Here is an 18,289-nt window from a genome sequence, read left to right on the forward strand (position 1 = left end):
TGTTTCATATTTAGGAGAACCGCGGTAGTTCGAACTGCTTATTCTAACCAATATGAACTGATAGTGTGTAGTGAAGTTCTATAGACTCCTTTTATTTCGTGAAGTATAAAGTCTGTCTGTGACAGCTTGTGCATTTACGATATTGCAATTTCGATGAACTATAGTGTGTTTATAAACTTTCTATAACCCGCTGGTGCGTGGGCTACAACAGACCGAAGATATAGACTAGCTCACCACTTTATCCAGCAGACAGCACACGTGAGTTTACATAGCCAAGTGGAAAAGTCTAAAACAGGGTAGTCCACAGGCATTGCCTCATTCCTAGACCCTACCATTTCTGGGTTCCTTTTTAACATAAGTCTACAATAGGTCAGCAGACAATCCACAAGTTATCCAGAATTATTTTTACAAGGGTGCAGGCACACATTCGACATACCATTTAACTGGTACATTTTGCCTACAGCTAAACGGTAGTAGTTTCATGTCCCAAATAAAGCAAGAACAACGGATTACTGGACGAACATCTTAGCGCCTGAGAGGTATGCACGTGAAGTCGTTACATGAAAGTTGTACGCCATCTCACCTTCATCGTAAAATACGTCATTCTGCGCACGCGCACAGTAGTTTGAAATTAGCTGCGCCGCCACCATTACTGAAGTGTAAATAGAGAATATTTGACTAAGCAAAGTTCAGACGAAATCAGTACGTAAGCGCACAGGCTTACCAGGTGGCTCAGTCCGTAATCAGCTTGGGCCACGGATGTCGAACTGAAAGTGTTTGTCTCCACGAAGTCAGCGCCGGCCTCCAGGTAGTGCTACCAAAGCAGAGGGAGAGAGAGAGATGAAACGGAGTGATCAGGTACTGTGACACGTGAAACAGGACAAACACAATGACCAACGCAGTTCCATGCAGTTGAGTGAGAGAGACATTTATTATGGTAGAAAAGCTAAATGTTTAAAGCCGCTGAATGGCATGTGGCCTAATTCTACATACTGTTTTGAAAAGGGATGAAGGATATGCTGAGTGCGAAAAAGAAAGAGAAGAGATAGAGATGCAAATGAGAGAAAGCCGGGAGGTTAACCAGAGTTAAAGCCTCCGGTTTGCTACCCTGCACTAGGACAAGGGAAAGGGGATCGAAGTAAAGTGAGAGAAGAAATGTCGGTATAGTACAGCCTCAAGCCCGGAGCTTTTTTTCTGTCTTTCTTTTTTTTTAGATTATTCGGAAGAGAACTCAAAAAGTCCAGACCTTTATATGTTTACGTTACTAGAGAGAGAGAGAGGAATACAGGAAGGCAGGGATGTTAACCAGTCAATAGTCTGGTTGGCTACCCTACGCTGGGGGATGGGAGAACGGTAAGAGAGAGAAGGAAGAGAGAAGGTGTAGATACGTGTACGGACAGCGCTTGAGTTAAAGCCGCTCGCGCAAACCAGAAGTTCTGAGAAACTAAGCGCAAGCTTTCTAATTTAGTCTCGAGGTATACTGTCTGGCCTTGCGTGTGCACGAACGAAAAACATATTGTTTTATGTTCGCCCAAAATGTCCATCCATCTGTTCTGATATCTCCGTTTCTGGTGTCCTCTTTTCCTGCGTGCGCGTTAAGTTGCACATTGTACGCCTCTGACAGGCATTTGAGACGACATATGTCTGTATACACGCGGGGTCGATATATTCGAAAATCCTAAAACCGTGCGCTTCGTCTTTTTGTGGTACTGTGCACATTAATTGTGTTTAGTGAGTGCGCGTGCACATTAAGCGTATATATGTGCATGTGGGCTTTCGCTGTTCGTGTTTTCTTGGCAGCGCTTTGGAGATGTTACCTTATCGAAAGAAGCCATATGCTTCATAACTCAATATCCAATAATCCAATATGTGAGCGCATGAGTTCGAAGATCTGTATGCTCTCATAAATAATATGCGATTATGGGACATGGAGGTTATAGTTTTTCTGACAGAGTAAGAAATGCAGCGATTTGTGTATTCACGAAAGTCACACTTTGTGTACTTCCTACACTGAACAACGTATATACGATCCCGATATACAGCCGGAGTGAGCTATATGTAAATCTTGTGCGTGCTACCTTGTGTATCTCCGTAACGACGTCGGGCCTGGTCAGGTTGAGCAGGTCGTTGTCGCCTTGCAGTGGTCTCAGGTGGTTGGCAAACTCGGAACCCCGATACGCTGCCTCGTCGAGGCCGAACTGCTGAATCATCGTGCCCATGGCGCCGTCCATGACCATGACTCGCTTCCTCAAGGTATCCGCGATCATGGTCGTTGTGGCTGCCCTCAGTCCGTCATTGTAGGGGACGCCTGCAAGAAAGGGTGGTAAATCTCATCCGCTTTCTTGGTCTAGGAGTCCATGGCGGGGAATCGGCACGTCAAAGGACACCAAAGAGCCAACCGCAGTGACCGCTGCCAGGTGGTCTGAAGACCACGTGATACGCGCTAACGGCGTGTGTAGGTTTTATTTTCGGTCTGTCGAACGCCGCTGTTTGCACGACTTACATGCCAGTTTCGTGTGAAGCGACGTGAAACATTTTAGCGAAGCACTTAAGGAGTCTGCACAACCATTTTCAGCATGCGTGCGAATCAACCGTAGTATTATGCAAGTACATCTGCGCTGCTTGTATGTTGCCGTTAGAAAATGCCCGCTCTAACAACCCATAAGGGCGGCACTTCAACGCCTCTGTAAAGCTAGAGAACATTTTGCAGAGGCGTCGGAATTCCGCCATTATGGGCTGCTAGTCGATGGGCTTATCAATAAACTTTAAGATGAGATTGTAGCGGTTTAGAGCATCTTTCTTTTGTTCGCTTTTGAAGGCTGTTTTGTTTCGCTGCTACCTTACATATACGTATCATAATCAGTTGTACCAATTGCCGATACTGTTGCGCTGTAGACAGGCGTTAATTTTGGCTAGATTAGTATATTGCACAGTCGGTGAACCATACAAGTGAGTCTCATCGTGACCTGCGACCTGGTAAACCAAAAAATGAAAGAAAGAAGAAAACACATAACGGGTGGTGACGCGATGGTGAAATTTCCGCACTACCCCTTTGTGACGTCATGAATGCTGACCGCGCCTGCTCGTGGCTACCAATTGGTCTCTCAATAAAGACAACATTGCTAGCATGATTAAACGTAAAACCCTTTGGCACCTTCCTAACGCAGAAAAAGGGGGGAAATATTTAAGATTTCCCCATCTTTATTAAAAAAGAAAACAAACAGTAAAATTCATGACGCCATATTGACGTCATCAGCGATGCGATCCTGGTGCAAAATTTAGGGAAGTTTTAACCTTTGTTTTCTGCGCTTATGATCAGTATTCCACATCGCACTTTCGAGATGCGGATAGAGAGGCATAAGAGAACGTGTAAAACCACATCTGTAAGCGCGAGAAAAATGTGAAAACATGCGTAATAGGAACCAATGCGGTAAAGTGATAGTACCCGCACACATACCTGAGAGTGAAACTCCGCCGTCGTCCATGCTAGGGTTGAAAAGCCAGGGTGGACACAACGTGATGAACTGAAAGCATGCCTCCCCTGACAGTCGCGTCGACAGTCAGCTCTACTCGTAGAAGTAAGCGCGGGCAACACACAGCTGTGTCGCTTCGCGCTCCTTTTATCTCCTTATCTTTCAAGCGAAAAGGAGACTCGACGATAACGGTGAGAGAAAGACGCTTTATCGAATGAAAAGAAAATGAGAGGAACTCGACGGCATTCTTTCTCTTCGGGCTGAGTCACGATTGGGTGGTTACAACGAAGAAGAAAAAATTAGAATTGACACAGGGAACTTGGCGAATGGAGGCAGTCGTGCTCTCATGATCCAGTAGCGGATCGTAGAACCGGGCACTGTTTTTGTACAATTCGATAGCCTATAACTCGTTAACGGCATTTTAATTCGGCCCCTTACAACTATGTGCAAATAAACCTTAAGTTGGAAAGGACTGCCAAAAGCTTAATTAGGAATAAAGAAACACTGGTAGCTCATGTATATAGTCTCAACTTATGTTAGAGCGTTGTAGAACACGTTAATGAACTCATTACTTCAGTGTCTCCGACAAACTCTTGTGTCTCTCTCCAAGGAGGGAAGCAGTCAGAAATAAAGGCGCCCGTTTTTATGCGAAAGCATTATGTGCCCCATTACGCAAAAATCCGGTGTTGTTGTCGGCGGCGTGACCGAACGATGGTACCAAAAATGGCCGACGGCAAAGACTAAAAGCACATCAAAGAATACTCGAATTGACGTCAGACTTCTCAGGGAGATCACCATAAACAAAGTAAATGAATGCCTTGGGAAAGAAAATTAGGTAAATTTCGGTCTGGGTGGGAATCGAACCCGGACCTCCGGAGTGCGAGACGAGCAGGCTTTCTCGACGGCTCCACGGTTCTGGTAGAGTTAAAGACATGCATAGTGCGTGCGTCATTGCACACATGACGTCACAACCACCTGGCTGACTGAACGAGAGGCGTAGTGCTTACGTCACTGGGCACGTGACGGTGCAGCCAATGGGCGGCAGGTGGCGCCACGTCACGAACGTATAAAGTTAGCATATTAACTAAAAAAACATTAATGTCCAATTCGAGGCCGCTGAGCGGTCCTTCGAGTTATGCACTCCTCGTGGGCAAGCGAGCGCGTTGAGACAAAAGTTTGCGCTTGGTGTGTGTTCTTCTTCTCTTACGACCGTGTATTTTTTTGTTGTTGTTGCGCAATAACACTTGAGTAATGGATTACCAACTTGCCCGGAATGCGGCTCTCATTAGGCGCGTTTTCATTTGTCCTTACCAAGGCGCAGTGAAAACGTAGGCGAGAGCTCGCGCGGACAAGGAAAGCGCAGAAAAAAAAAGAAAAAAAACAAGTTTTGCCAAAGCGACTATAATGCTTTCGCATTCCCACACGTAAGCAGTATTATGTGTCTCTGCCGAATTTTTTACGTTCCAAGAACTTACTACAGCCGTAAGGAGCGACTCAAAAGCTAAACACTCAAGTTTCGTTCGTGCATTTCTTAAAAACCTCTACGCCTCTCTAAATTATGCACCCTAACTTATGCACAAGCTGTTCGCTATACTAAAGAATGCGTCTGGATATCGGACTTTCTTTCCCAGCGTTCGCAAAATGTATGTTTCAACTCTACTAACTCTCCCTTGATGCCTGTTTCATCAGATGTTCCCCAAGGCTCAGTGCTGGGTCCTCTATTATTCCTGCTTTATATTAATGATCTTCCCCTACACACTTCAGTTAGAATATGCCTTTCTGCAGATGCCTGCGTTTTATATTGTACTATTTAAATGTTCTACTGATCATGTTGTCCTCAACAATTATTTTGCTGACTTCTGTAACTGGTCCAAAGCATGGCAAATGAATATCAACTTTTTCAAAACTTCCTCCATGTCCTTTAAACGAGGCTCATCCTCTTCCTTTGCCTATGCTTTTACCAATACTACTTTAAATAGGGTCTCCGAATTCAAATATTTAGTCATCCTACTAACACACAATTTGTCATGGCCGAAACACATTAATGTCACCTGTAACAAGGCCCCTAAAAGACTAGGTTACTTACATCGTCCGTTGCGTCTTGCCCCTCAAGAAACTAAACTTCTTACATATAAAACCCTCATTTGCCCCATATTAAAATATGGCTGCATTGTATGGAATCCATACAGACACTATGACGTCAAAAAACTAGAATCAGTGCAAAAAAAGGCAGCGCATTTTCTTTGAAGCAGATATGACAAGGAATTTTCGCCGTCTAACTCTCTTCCCCTACTTGTTCTCACTCCTCTTGCAGAGCGTCGCAAACTTGAATGCCTAAAATTCCTGCACACGTTAATCAATTCTCCTCGCCTCTCCTCTCCAGATAACTATTTTACTTTTTCCAAACCCTCATGCACAAGGAGTCACCATGCTCTAAGTATGTCAACCTTTTTTGCCCGCACTGGTTCCTTTAAATACAGTTTTTTTCCATCAACAATTGAAGTCTGGAATTCATTACAGGCCAACATCTGTTCACTACCACTGAAACAATTCATGCAAGCTTGTTTATAAGTGTTTGTATGCTTGTTATTCCTCCCACTCCTGCAATAGCCTCATTGAGGCTGCAGTATGTATAAATAAATAAATAAATAAATAAATAAATAAATAACCACAATGCTCTCGAAACTCATGCAATCGACTGGTCTATATCAAGCATACCAGGTAGCAACACACACAGTTACAATTGAATGAAGTTGAGCATTATTTCTTGTGTTAACTTTTAAAGCTTTTAAGATTTTAAAGGGAGACCATGTCATGAACCTGTGATTACTGTGTCCATGTGAGAAAACATAGTCTTAACTGCTTTAGAGTACGAGAGGCTTTTTCACTGCTGCAAAGAATGCATCGCACAGTCACAACTGCTCGATTTTTCCTAGTGCAATTAATGCATCAATATGTGTAATAAGTGGCGCCAATTAAGCAATCATCTGCACACATAAACAACAACCCCACCTAAGCGAGGCCGAAGTTGATCGAGTAGCACTGTTAGTAACATGTTAATCATTATTCCATCACACAAAAGATATTGGGCCAAGACAGATGTACACAGGTTTCAAAGTGCATGTACAAATATTTATTCCCCCAGTCAAAGAAAACGAACAAAAATATGGTAAGGTTTCAATGAGCAGCACCGTCATTGACGAATGAGCGAAGCAACAGTGACGATTTGGGTCATGTGTTAAAATTAAGAACAAACAAAAAATTGAAGTTTGTGTGTGCACACAACACATATCTCATGCATCACATTCATCCTTCCACTTTCTTAATAGTCCTGCGTCCCTTGTTCGAAGCCGACACCTTTCCAAAAGCAGCGTCGAAGTGCTGGGAGCCAATCAGAATCCGCCCTTCAGCCCCGTCTTTCAGGTACTTGGTCAGTGCAATCACCGACGCCTGACGCACAAGGGCGGCCAAGTCGGCGCCGGAGAAGCCCTCACACCTCTCGTCATTGCCGATTTCTTCCAGAGACACGGTCTCCTCGAGAAGCGGCCTCGTTCCATTTCTCGTCAGCGTCTTCAGAATCTCCACGCGCTCCTGGGAGCTGGGCAGACCTACGTAGAGCACTTCGTCCAGACGACCGGGCCGCAACATGGCCGGGTCGATGATGTCCGGCCTGTTGGTCGCAGCCAGCACGAACACCTGCTTCCTCGGTTCCAGGCCGTCCATCTCGGTCAGAAGCTGGTTGACCACTCGCGACGCGGAGCCCCCGTCGGCCGAATCGGAACGTCGAGGGCACAGAGCGTCCAGCTCGTCGAAGAAGATGACGCAGGGGGCCGAGTTGCGCGCCCTCTGGAAACACTGGCGCACGGCGCGCTCGCTTTCGCCCACGTACATGTTGAGCAACTCGGGGCCCTTGACCGAGATGAAGTTGATTCCGGACTCGTTGGCGATAGCCTTGGCCAGGAGGGTCTTGCCGCAACCGGGAGGTCCGTGCAGCAAGATTCCCGACGGAGTGACGAGACCCAGGGCCTCGTACTTGTCGCGGTGTCGCACGGGAGCCAAGATGGCGACCTGAAGCGCTTCCCGGATGGAAGCGAGGGCGCCCACGTCGTCCCACGTGACGTCCGGCACGGTCGCGAAGCCCTCGCGCTTTGCCGAGGGCTGGACCAGCTTCAGGGCGCCCTCGAAGTCCGCGACGTCGACGCAGAGGTTCTTGAGCTGCTCGTCATTCAAAGGAGGAACCTCCTTGAGCAGGGAGACGGCGATGTCCAGACGGTTCCGCGGACCGTCGCCGGTCGCCTTGACGCCTTCTTCGATCCCGCGAAAGATTCGGTTGATCGCGGACATCGTGGCCTCCCGCGTCAGGGCCATCAGGTCTGCGCCGACGTATCCGGGCGTCCTGTGAGCAACGACGTTGAGCTTGACGTCGGCCCCAAGGGTCAGCTTCCGGCAGAGAACGGTGAGGATCCTTTCGCGGGCAGCTTCGTCGGGAATGCCGAGGCATACCTCGCGGTCGAACCGCCCGGCTCTCCGCAGGGCGGGGTCCAGGGCGTCGGGACGGTTGGTGGCTCCAATGACGAGCACCTCGGCGGGCAGCTCACGCTGCGACAGGTCATCGAGGCTGGACAGGAGTTGAGCGACGATGCGTCGCTCCATCTCCCGCTGCGCGGTCTCGCGCTTGGGCGTCACGGCGTCGATCTCGTCGATGAAGAAGACGCACGGGGCGCTGTTGACGGCCTTGTCGAACAGCTCGCGTATGCGCTCCTCGGACTCGCCGGAGACCCCGGCCACAATCTCGGGCGCCGCCACGCGAATCATGGGAAGCTCCAACTCACCCGCGATGGCGTGCGCCAGCAGCGTCTTCCCGCAGCCGGGAGGTCCGTGCAGCAGAAACCCTCGGGGCGGCACAACGCCCAACTTCTTGTACACTTCCGGGTGCTTCAAGTGCATAAGCATGTTGCACACCTCTTCCAACGGGCCTTCCATCCCACCCAAGTCCGCGAACCGCGCCGTCGGATTTATCAGCGCAATCTCTTTCTCCTTGGCCATGCGTTTCTTGAGGTTGTCTTGTATGGCCGCATCCACGTCGTTGGACTTGGGCTTCTTCGGCGTCCTGCGCGCTTTCTCCGAACCGGCGCCTTTGTCTTTCGGCGCCTGCTTGGGGTCGGGCGTCTTGTACAGATCGTTTATGGACTTGTTCATCGTGTTCTGGTCGGGATACGGCACCACGTCTTCGTCTGTAACGCTACTGCCGTCGAGATCGTCTTCACCCGCCGTATCCGTAGCCGGCTGCGGGCCGTCCTGCACTATGATCTCCAACGCCTTTGTCACAGAGTAGAGCAGAGCGTTCCTCTTCTTGCGTCTGTACTCTGGATGTCGTCGCTGCAGCGTCGCTACAATGCCTTCGGCATCGAGATCGTCGTTCTCGCTCAGAAGTTGCCTGACGCGAGGCAAGAGTCGCGGGTCGCCGCCGAAAGAATACCGCTTGCGCTTTGCTGGCGGCTCGCTCATGCTTATACGCCAGCTAAGCTATAACTTTTACGCATGCGTGGTCATAAACGGTGTAGACGTTGAGCTGGAAGCAAGTTAATTAAACACCGCTGCTTACACGCTTTGAAACAACGTGTAAACAACGCGCAGCCATGGACGCTGCCATCTTGATTTCATTGTTGCTAGGTTTTCAATCAGTATTCAGCTGTTCAAAGAACAAATTTTACTAAATTAGGAGTCGGAACTTTAGTTTTACAAATTATTTAAAAACAGTTACATTTAATTTTTGCAAACGTTAGTTGTATTGTTTTACTTTTATAGAAAAAATTTACAGGCTGATATAGTACAGTGTTCGTTTCGAATCCAAAAGATGGCAGCGCTTATAAAATGTAGCTGACGACGTGATCGTAGACACAACGGAGTGAAGATTGTCAACGACAGCTGGTAAAACTAGAAATCGCGATGGCTCCGAAAGGAAAAGAGAAGAGAAAAGAAGCTAAAAGGCAGAAGTGGAAGCCTCTGGACGCTGAAACGAAACAGTCGACGGAGGAAACGGAACCTAAATCCGGTGGAGATGTTCCGTCCAACCCAACGGAGAGCAAAAGCTCATCCGTAGCGACTACGGCTCCTACACCGGTAAAAATAAACACGAGCCTGTCGTTCGTAAAATCAAGAGATCGAACTCTAAAGGCCTGTTCTCGTTGTCGTGTATCGTATTGCAGATAGAACCCACGTGCGACCCCCAGTTTAGGAAACGGGGACTCACCAGCAATTGGAGTCGCTACGACGAGCCCGTCGAAGTTGAAACCGAGTACAACAGGAAGCGCGGCGAGGACTTTGACCTCTTGCTGAGCGCATCAGGCGAGTGGACGAGAGTTATTATTGCGAAAAAAAATAATATTAATGATTGGCATGTTTGATCGAGTGAGCATCGAGATGAAAGCGTGCTTTCAAACCCTTTCTGTCACGAGCTCCATATCATGTTTCCTGGTCATTGTCGCAGAGTTATAGCCGGTAAATTCGGTGCACTGTGTTGAGAGCTCACACAACCGGAAACTGTTGATAGGACTTTCTAACTGGGCTTGCCTGAACGAGGCCCTCTCCGTGTCGGCGCGATCCATTAGTCGTGCCGCTGTGCCCCTCACCGTTAAACGTTCCTTTCCCGTCTGAAGCGAACGTCATCAACTGTGCCCATTTACACCAGCCTCTATACTGCACGCATATAAGGCAAAGGACTCCATTGTGTACTTATTTCGTGTGGTCGAAGCGAGGTACAGGGGGTCATCGGGAAATACGAAAGTGAGGCAGTACAGTCTGTTGGTAAACTCATGAGGGCTGTCCGCAGAAAGCTGTCATAATTCGCCTGACGCCTTTAAACTACTGAGTCCCTCATAATTCACTGTGCAGTTTCGGGATGTTAAACCTCACAATTCTCACAAAAATCAAGCAACTGTTTAGCCTTTATGGCAACACGATTACTGCTCTCTTATTCATTGAACAAGAGAGAAAAGGGGCAACCGGGAGGCTTGATATTTTGGTTAGATGCAACCTGCATGGCAGGGGACAGTGACATCAAGGAAAACTTAGGGGAAGTTAATTACCTGTTGTTTTTAATTGTAATCAAGAAATGATTAGGTAAAGGCAAATGAAAGACAGCTTGCCCACATCTTCCACATCACCTGTGCGACGCTGTACCAATTGAGCTACGATGACAGCTGTTCTCCCGCCTGTTGGTTTATTAATCCTGCCCTTCTCCGGAGAGTGGTGCCAGTAATGGAACAACCGAAGAGAACGAGAAGGTAGTTTAGACCTGTTCCTAGGTGGGTGTTGTAGAAAATTTCATTCGGCGGTCCCGCAGTCGCCTTGAGAATGTTGGCGAATGTGGCTCTAGAGATAGAACAACAACAGAGCTTAATGTCTCCCTGTCATGTGCTAGCAACGTTACACTAACTGCTTGCGAGTTTTCTGTTAATAATTGTCATTTCACCTCTATACTTCGTGTGGCTTGCTCCCACTCTTGACGTCCATTAAATGTACATTAAATAACAGTGTAGAATGTTAGATCACCTTTCCAGCAACCTACATCTGTTTCATGCGAAGAGACTGTTTTGTTATTTGGAAAATTGCAACTGTCTGCTTTTGGATTCAGGGTCTGATTATATTCAGCAATGTACAATATGGGTTCTCCTCTCCTTTTTTCCATTTGTACAGTAAACCTACAGTGAAACATTTGACTAGCTAAATGAGAAAGTTAATCGAGGCATTGTGCATCTGTGCTTATTAAGTGCTTGTGCATACGGCAGCAAGGACAGGAGCCTTTGCTGGCACTTCACCGCATTCCTTGCACTTTTTGAAACACTGTGGGATGTTACCAAGGGCATATAGTTTGGTAGCTAGTGCTTTCCTAATTTAGGCATATATGTTTTGCTTGCTTGTTTGTTTATACTTACACCCCATAGGAAAGGCTACAATACAGGGACAGTGAAAGTCAGAAAACATCAGTCAATGGGGATATACTTAAAGCCTACAGAAAAAGCTAGGAAGGCGTGTAGCACCCTCTGTTGGTAGATTGAGAAGGCAAACATGTACACCAGTGTTAGAAGACAACGAACATAAAAGTATGCAATCCATGGTGTGTGTGTGAACATGATGCAGCTGGCAGAATGCTTTTAGGCAACCAAGCAAGCTGTCTTTTTCTGGTGTACCATCGTTACAGTCACATAAGGAAACTTACAGATATTTAACAAAAGAAGTTGCACTGTAGCAAATATCAGCTGTAATCAAACTAAAAAAGAACATGTTGTACATAGAACAGAAAGAAAATACATTGTTGTGTTCCTGTTCATTAGAACAATGTGGCATGCAGTTACAGAACATTTAACAGTTACGCACACAAATCTCTCTAATGAAAAAAAACTATAATCATATTATTTTACAGCTGGAGCGAGCGCGCACTTTCGCTTCAAGGAGCAACAGGACTGGCAAGACGAACCAGCCGAGCTCAGCGAGTTTCTCTCCATCGACTGCGACACAATCGTTGAGGCGCTGCAAACAATTCCCCTGCACGAGCGGCTTGGTCTACCAGAGGACATTTTCCCGGTGAGGAATTGTATGAACTTGCTACACGCCCCTGGCTGTGTTTTGTTGTTCATGGCCTGTGCAATATTTAAGAAATCGTGTTAGTGGATTTACGCAAGTACATTTCCCTTGTCTGTAAATGAGGTCCTAAACGATAATGCACCATTTCCTGGTTAGACATATTCCTGCCCTGTGTAACTTGCCAATCTGACACATTTATCTCTTTCAAGCTAAAGCATTGTGTTGAATACAACAGACACTTGAGCAAGTTAGTGAGAATTGACGATTCTAAATGCAGGCATAAAAAGCACAGGCACAAACAAACACTGAAAAGCAAATGTAAATGCCGAATACTATCAACTTAAATGTTTCATCAAAGGGAAATGTGTCATCCACCTAACTTGTAGCACAAAGCTACAAAGGAAACCCATGCAGGTTTCTCCAAAATAAAGCTTTGCAATTGAAGAAATGTTCATCCTGGTCCAGGAAACATTCCTATAGGAGAAAAGAAAATACTAAATTTGCACACAGTCTAGCGAAGGCAACTGAAACTCTTTAATCATGGACACATCGTGCTTACTAGAACCAACATCTGTGTTATAGCCTCAATTTTACTGCCTAAAGAAAAACATTTTAATTGGAGTTAGAAATACTCGCATGCTAGGTAAGTACATCCAAAATCACTCTCACACCATTTGCATTTTGTCTAAAGAAAAATTAAGCGGGCATCTAGCACAAAACACTGCCTTTTATATTCGCATGTTTTCACACTGAACAAACTTGGACTTGGCGAGGTGGCGCATGGTTTTGTCACCTCACAATCAGGAGTTCTACCTTATTGTCTCCAACCTCTCTTACGCGGGTCTCCCGATCTTGGTGACCACCTCTATGCGGCTTTACTGCCGAACTCTCACTTTGAAATGGCACAAATACACCATTTCCTCAAGTACACTAACGGGAGAGACTTGAACATCTCACTCCTCCTCACACGTTTAAGGACCTCGCCCTCAGCCGAACCCAGGAAATATTCATAAATAAAATACTTGCCAACACAGCCAGTACCCCTGACATAATTCGCAAATGGCAGACGTTGGCTGACTGAAAGAAGGGCATTAATGTCACTACCCCCCGAATATACACCTTCTGCCACACCGTATGCAAAGCCAACTTGCAGCATCTCATTTTACACAGTCCCAAATTCAATAATTATAGAGATGACAGCAATATTTTTCTATTTTACCATAATGAAGCTTTACAGAATGACATTCTCGAAAACCCTGATCACCTAGTAAAGTTAGCCTACTTTGGCGTTGCTAGCGGCGTGGCTCGCGTGATTTAGTGTTTGTCTACCTCTCTTTCGTATGTCCCTCCTCCCCCACCAGCGACCTTCGTTCCTCCCTTTTCTTTTAATAAAAAAGAATTCATTCATTCATACACCTGAATGAAGGCAGCCACACGAGTGCCTTGGAGTGTTCGCCCTTGTTGAAAGCACCATGTGCAAAGTGTCATTTTCCGAGTCGGAGATGGCGACACGCTGACACATTTCTGCTGCATGAGCATATACACCGCGTCAAAATTGGGATTTCTCTCGCTTAAGTCTCGTTTCAATCTACAAGCTCAGATTCGGCATTTTGCAAAATCACAACAGCTATAAGTGTCTCTTCGGGAGGATGTTAACCCATGGTTAAACCCAGTCATTGAAGGACGTGACTGCTTTAAGCTTCCTGCATTGTCCTCAATCCTGCGCATTCGTGCATGAGGTGTCGCACGTCGAGGAATGCACTTGCACTGGAATGAAAGTTTTGCTCATTTCTTTTTCTTCAGGCCAGCGTTATACAGGAGTTCAAAGACGAGGCAGCTGCCTGCAAAGAAAAGTATGAGGCCTTCCTTCGGACTGGGAAGCGACAGACCAAGACAATGCCAGATGTTGGCGAGTCCTTGAAGAACTCTTTACAAGCAGCCATAATTGCAGCAGCCAAGCCAAAGCCCAAGCCAACCAAAGAGGACGATGATTTGGAGGAGTTGCTCAACCTTTCTCTCAAGTCGCCTTGGTCGGACGACTCGCGGAACGACAAGAAGGGAGAGGATGAGAGAAACCTGCAGTTTTTGCTTTCGCTCACAGATGAACAAAATGAGAAAGGTGTGCTATAGTATATTGCCAAAGTTTATATTATTTATGCATTTTATATTCGTTTTTTCTTAATTTTTGTTTTTAAATCTATGTAACAAAGAAGAACTGATGGTCAACCAAGCGCGTTGCCAACGTTGAGGGAGTCGTACCCCGCATCTCCATCTATTCTAAGGCGTTTATTTACAGAGTATGCAAGACGGGAGAGGTTGAACCCGTTGTGGAGTTTTAACCCGACAAGCAGCCAGAACTGTCACCGTGCATAAATACTGACGATTCGCCTGGCTGATCAATGCTTCTTTTTCGTTATATTTGATCGCTGGCGATGAGCCTGGCTGATTGGTAGTTCGGTTCCGTTACAATTTATTATTTTTTTTAATATATTTGTGCTACCGCACTATCATTGGGCAATGGCAGAAGTGTGAAAAAGTGTATATTAGTAAGCAAGCAATTAGGCCAATTGAAGCAGTTGACATAGGCAAGTGATTACAATAAAAAAAAAACTAATACAGGTAACAAAAATTACATATTCGAAAAGTATCAAAACTTCTTTTTTTTTTTTCAAGGAACAGATTCTAGTACTGGACATCAAATCCTACTGTTCTATTATATGTGGGGAAAAACCTGGATTTGAATGTGTCTATATGACCAAAAAAAAAATCTTTATGTTCAGAGCATGAGAACTACGAGCACAACCTTTATTTAGCAAGTTAGAAAGTCAAAAGTACCCTAAAGCACTTTCTTTTTTCTTTTTTTTTGTAAACTGAGCAACACAGAGGAAGAAGTGCCTTGCCTTTCATAAAATACAGTCTCGGATAAACTTTTGAAAGGGGCCCGATAAGAACAGATAGATAAAGAGCGCAATGTTTCCTTTCAACTACAGCGGTGCCGATAGCAGTGTTTTGCCTATGACCTCTTCTTCTTTCTGCGGTGCGCTCATGATAATCGCTTGAGGTGGGCTACTGACAAAGCTGCCCGAGGGTAACAAAGGAGTGGCGACAGGACGGGCGAGATGCATTAACGCCTCATTAGTTCCCCATTTCCATGAAAATCTGGGAAGACATACATGCATGCCCAGTGGCTGGCAACTATGGGTCATCGCGCGCTTCGTTCTACGTCATTGAACACATTGCATAAGGGAGGAAAAGATGTGGAGGTCTGGAAAGCTGCAAGACAGAGTAAGCTATCTATGATACAATAGTTTTAGGTGCCCTGCTGCATGCAGTGAAATGACATTTGGCTTGTGTGTTTGTAGAAGTGTTGTCTACAGAGCGGAGATTTTTTTTATTTGTTACTGTGTTCAAAAAGAGTTTTAGTGCCTGTTCAAGTAAGAAAAGAAAGGACCTCTGAATATATTTCATTCAATTTTTACTTGTATGGCATAGAGGTGACGAGGTAGGCCAAATTGGCGCTTGAATATGTAAATTGTCCTTTAAATGTGACACGAGTAAACTGGTGTCTCGCAAGTGATCTTCCCACAAGGCCTTCTTCATTTACTGCTGGACAGGACTGCGTGGAACATCAATGTACCTCCCCACAGAGTTTGGGGGAACGCATCTCCAAACTGGTGCTAAAGGCCTTTGAATTCTAAGTAGCCATGCTTCAAGCACTCTGTGGCTTCAATTTCACAATTACGTGTGTGCTACAGCCATCATATAAAATTATTTGCTTCTATTAGTTGCTTAAGTACCTTATTAATGATTATTTCGCAACTTCTGGTGCCCACTGGCATGGAATACACATATAGCCAAAGAAATCAGCTCCTAATCTCTAATGCATTGTTTGTATTATTGCTCAAAGCTTTTGTCGAAAAGCCTGCTGTAGGCCTGGTGTAGTAAAAAGAAATGGCATGCGGTCACGGTAGTGTTTGTGCAAGGAGCTGAATAAAAATCATGCGAAGGTAATCATGTGCTTGGCTGTCATATGCTTAGCACAGTCAAGGAAGCATCTCCTTGCAATCTCAAAGACGCTAAACGCTGAAAGTTCTGAATTGGGGCCTCCTTTTTTGCTTTCTTACTGTTCCCAGACGTGTTACCTGCAGTTGAAGAGACGGCCACAACCATTGTTGAACCTAAACTCAAAGCCACGGAAGAGCCAGTCAAGCCGGCACCTCGTAAGACTTGTTCACAACCAAGTTCTTTTTGTTACTTCATGCCCTTCTTTTTTTTAGCTACTTGTGCAAAACATTTATTACTTATTGAATATACTGCTGCTTAATGAGACATTAAAGGAGAAATATATTAAGTTGAGCTAGATTGAAAAATTAGGCTTTCGGTAACGACAAATTGATCATTCGTAGTGAGAGCAGGGCTTTTGTGAGTAAGAAAGCAGCGACAAAGTGAAAATTGGAGTGGTGCCACATATCTTAGAATATGGCACATCTGATGTGACATCAGTACCGGCCGACTCGCAGAGAACAGCACTCCTATCTAAATACATGAGAATACAGAAATAATTTTTGTTCACATCTACTGCACTGCATTCGATGGGGTTTGATGCATCTAAAAGAAAACAATGAAATTTACTGAGTGTAGGCAGCAGATTTCTTTTATTTTAGGCCATCAGTTATTATGTTAAATGTCAGAAAACAAGTATAACGTTTTCAACTCGGTAATACAACAGTGGAAAAATAAACGATATCACAGTATTGTAAATTACGTCTATCGAGAGAGTTCTAAATTGGACAAAAGTGATGTGTTGTACGACATTCTTTAATATGCCACTAACTTATGAGTAGGGCTTTTGCGAAAGCTTCGTAAGCATTGTGACAATTTTCCATAAATCGTGAACTCGTGCATCTGTTTTGTTCGATTTGGATGCTCAAACATAGGGCTGCACAACTCAAAAACTGCAAGTGCCAGAACAAACTCTGTGAGCCACACAGGCTGCACTTAAGTAAGAAGCACTGCATCTTTTGCTTGTGGGAAGCCAATCTGGTGTCACTCATTGTTGTCCTCCTCAAGTGTTGTAATCTAGAAAAATTGATTGTTGGGCTAGTTGGTTTTTCATATCTGAACAAGTAATTTAGCACAACAGAAGCTACACAAACAAGAAAGGTGTACAAATACAAACGCTTGTCTTTGTCCACTTTTCTTGTGTCTGTGGTGTTTATTGTGCTAAGTTGCTTGTTCAGTTAAAGTCTTGCAATGCCGCATCGGTATTCGAAAATCGAAGGTGCCTCTCGTTTAGGGTCATAAAAAAACGTCTGCTCACGGAGGGCACATCTAACGGTAGATACCAGTTCCAAGGCATCTTTAACCTTACGTCTCCATGTTTGCTTAGGTTCCCGTAAAACTGAAAGAGGGGCTACCCTCCCTGCACATCTTTTAGCACCGGTGAGCTCCACAGGTCAATGCAGCTCTGCTCCAACACATACAGTCTGCAATATCTGCAATATCCATTTTTTGTTTCAGAGTTAAGGGCTTGTACAATTTCATGCTTCAATTTGTCTTTTTAGTTGCCAATATTTGCCAATCTTTATGAAATATTAGAGGCTCTAAATCAAAACACTCTTCCTGTAGTTGGTTGAACTCGGCTTTCCCTCTTATGTGCAACAAGTTTCATTCGAAGTCTTTAAGCAGTTGTTTATCGAGATGATTTATGCATTCCCCCATGCACTACTGTATCGGTGTACATTCAAATGCGAATGTATTTCTAATTACTAGGATGCATCGTTGGCATTTCAAAGTTTGTCTGCATTTGTAACCATGACTCAGCCGAGGCTTTGGAATGTACATTTGGTGCTGCACTATGCTTATAATCTAGCTACATGAGGATTGCAAATCACACCGTCATGTAATTATACGTAACAGACATTCTGAACAGTTCTTTTTTGTTTTCGTTTTAATTTATGCTGATGGTAGTTTAACGGAAAAGTGAAAGTTGACCCCAAGGTGCACTTCATACACTGGTAAGTTCAAGCGCTTGTCAATACTGAAGGCTACAAAAATCAAGTGGCAAGTGTTTCACTAAACTTTACTCTCTCATGCTTTTGTCAACCCCTTTCTTCTTTTGCAGAACCTCAGAAGCCGACAGTAGACCTAGAAGACTGGTTAGACAGTGTTTTGCAAGACTAACGCATGGAACATATTTATATAAAGCACATTATTTTGAAACCGAAATC

The 18,289-nt window shown here is 45.1% G+C and overlaps 3 protein-coding genes across 4 annotated transcripts in view; 1 reads left to right on the top strand and 2 right to left on the bottom strand.

Moving 5' to 3' along the window:
• Positions 1 to 3,547, bottom strand: part of LOC135896640 (methionine synthase-like) — a 45,987-nt gene extending 42,440 nt beyond the window's left edge. For both annotated transcript variants that reach the window (XM_070521163.1, XM_070521162.1), the window contains exons 1-3: positions 3,458 to 3,547; positions 2,079 to 2,308; positions 725 to 814 (exon numbers count right to left, since the gene is read on the bottom strand). In XM_070521163.1, coding sequence (XP_070377264.1) covers positions 725 to 814; positions 2,079 to 2,308; positions 3,458 to 3,485 — 348 coding nt within the window. In that variant the 5' untranslated portion in view covers positions 3,486 to 3,547. The remainder of the gene's footprint in view (positions 1 to 724; positions 815 to 2,078; positions 2,309 to 3,457) is intronic.
• Positions 3,548 to 6,583: 3,036 nt separating this feature from the next.
• smid (nuclear valosin-containing protein-like smid) lies at positions 6,584 to 9,122 on the bottom strand. The gene has a single exon (XM_065425105.1). The coding sequence runs from the start codon at positions 8,979 to 8,981 to the stop codon at positions 6,780 to 6,782; it is 2,202 nt and encodes a 733-aa protein (XP_065281177.1). The 5' UTR covers positions 8,982 to 9,122; the 3' UTR covers positions 6,584 to 6,779.
• A 145-nt stretch (positions 9,123 to 9,267) lies between these two features.
• Positions 9,268 to 18,287, top strand: Aven (Apoptosis and caspase activation inhibitor). Its single transcript, XM_065425107.1, has 6 exons — positions 9,268 to 9,596; positions 9,683 to 9,821; positions 11,899 to 12,059; positions 13,863 to 14,178; positions 16,193 to 16,279; positions 18,184 to 18,287. The coding sequence occupies exons 1-6, from the start codon at positions 9,423 to 9,425 to the stop codon at positions 18,240 to 18,242; spliced, it is 936 nt and encodes a 311-aa protein (XP_065281179.1). The 5' UTR covers positions 9,268 to 9,422; the 3' UTR covers positions 18,243 to 18,287.
• Positions 18,288 to 18,289: the final 2 nt, after the last annotated feature.

Source organism: Dermacentor albipictus, chromosome 7 (genome assembly GCF_038994185.2).
Source record: "Dermacentor albipictus isolate Rhodes 1998 colony chromosome 7, USDA_Dalb.pri_finalv2, whole genome shotgun sequence".
NCBI classification, from domain to species: Eukaryota; Metazoa; Arthropoda; class Arachnida; order Ixodida; family Ixodidae; genus Dermacentor; species Dermacentor albipictus.

Excerpts from the sequence above, each read along its gene's own strand:
- smid (XM_065425105.1), bottom strand. The coding sequence starts at position 8,981 with ATGAGCGAGCCGCCAGCAAAGCGCAAGCGGTATTCTTTCGGCGGCGAC.
- Aven (XM_065425107.1), top strand. The coding sequence starts at position 9,423 with ATGGCTCCGAAAGGAAAAGAGAAGAGAAAAGAAGCTAAAAGGCAGAAG. Across the intron at positions 9,822-11,898 it reads CCTCTTGCTGAGCGCATCAG|CTGGAGCGAGCGCGCACTTT; the intron begins GCGAGTGGACGA and ends ATTATTTTACAG. Across the intron at positions 12,060-13,862 it reads TACCAGAGGACATTTTCCCG|GCCAGCGTTATACAGGAGTT; the intron begins GTGAGGAATTGT and ends CTTTTTCTTCAG.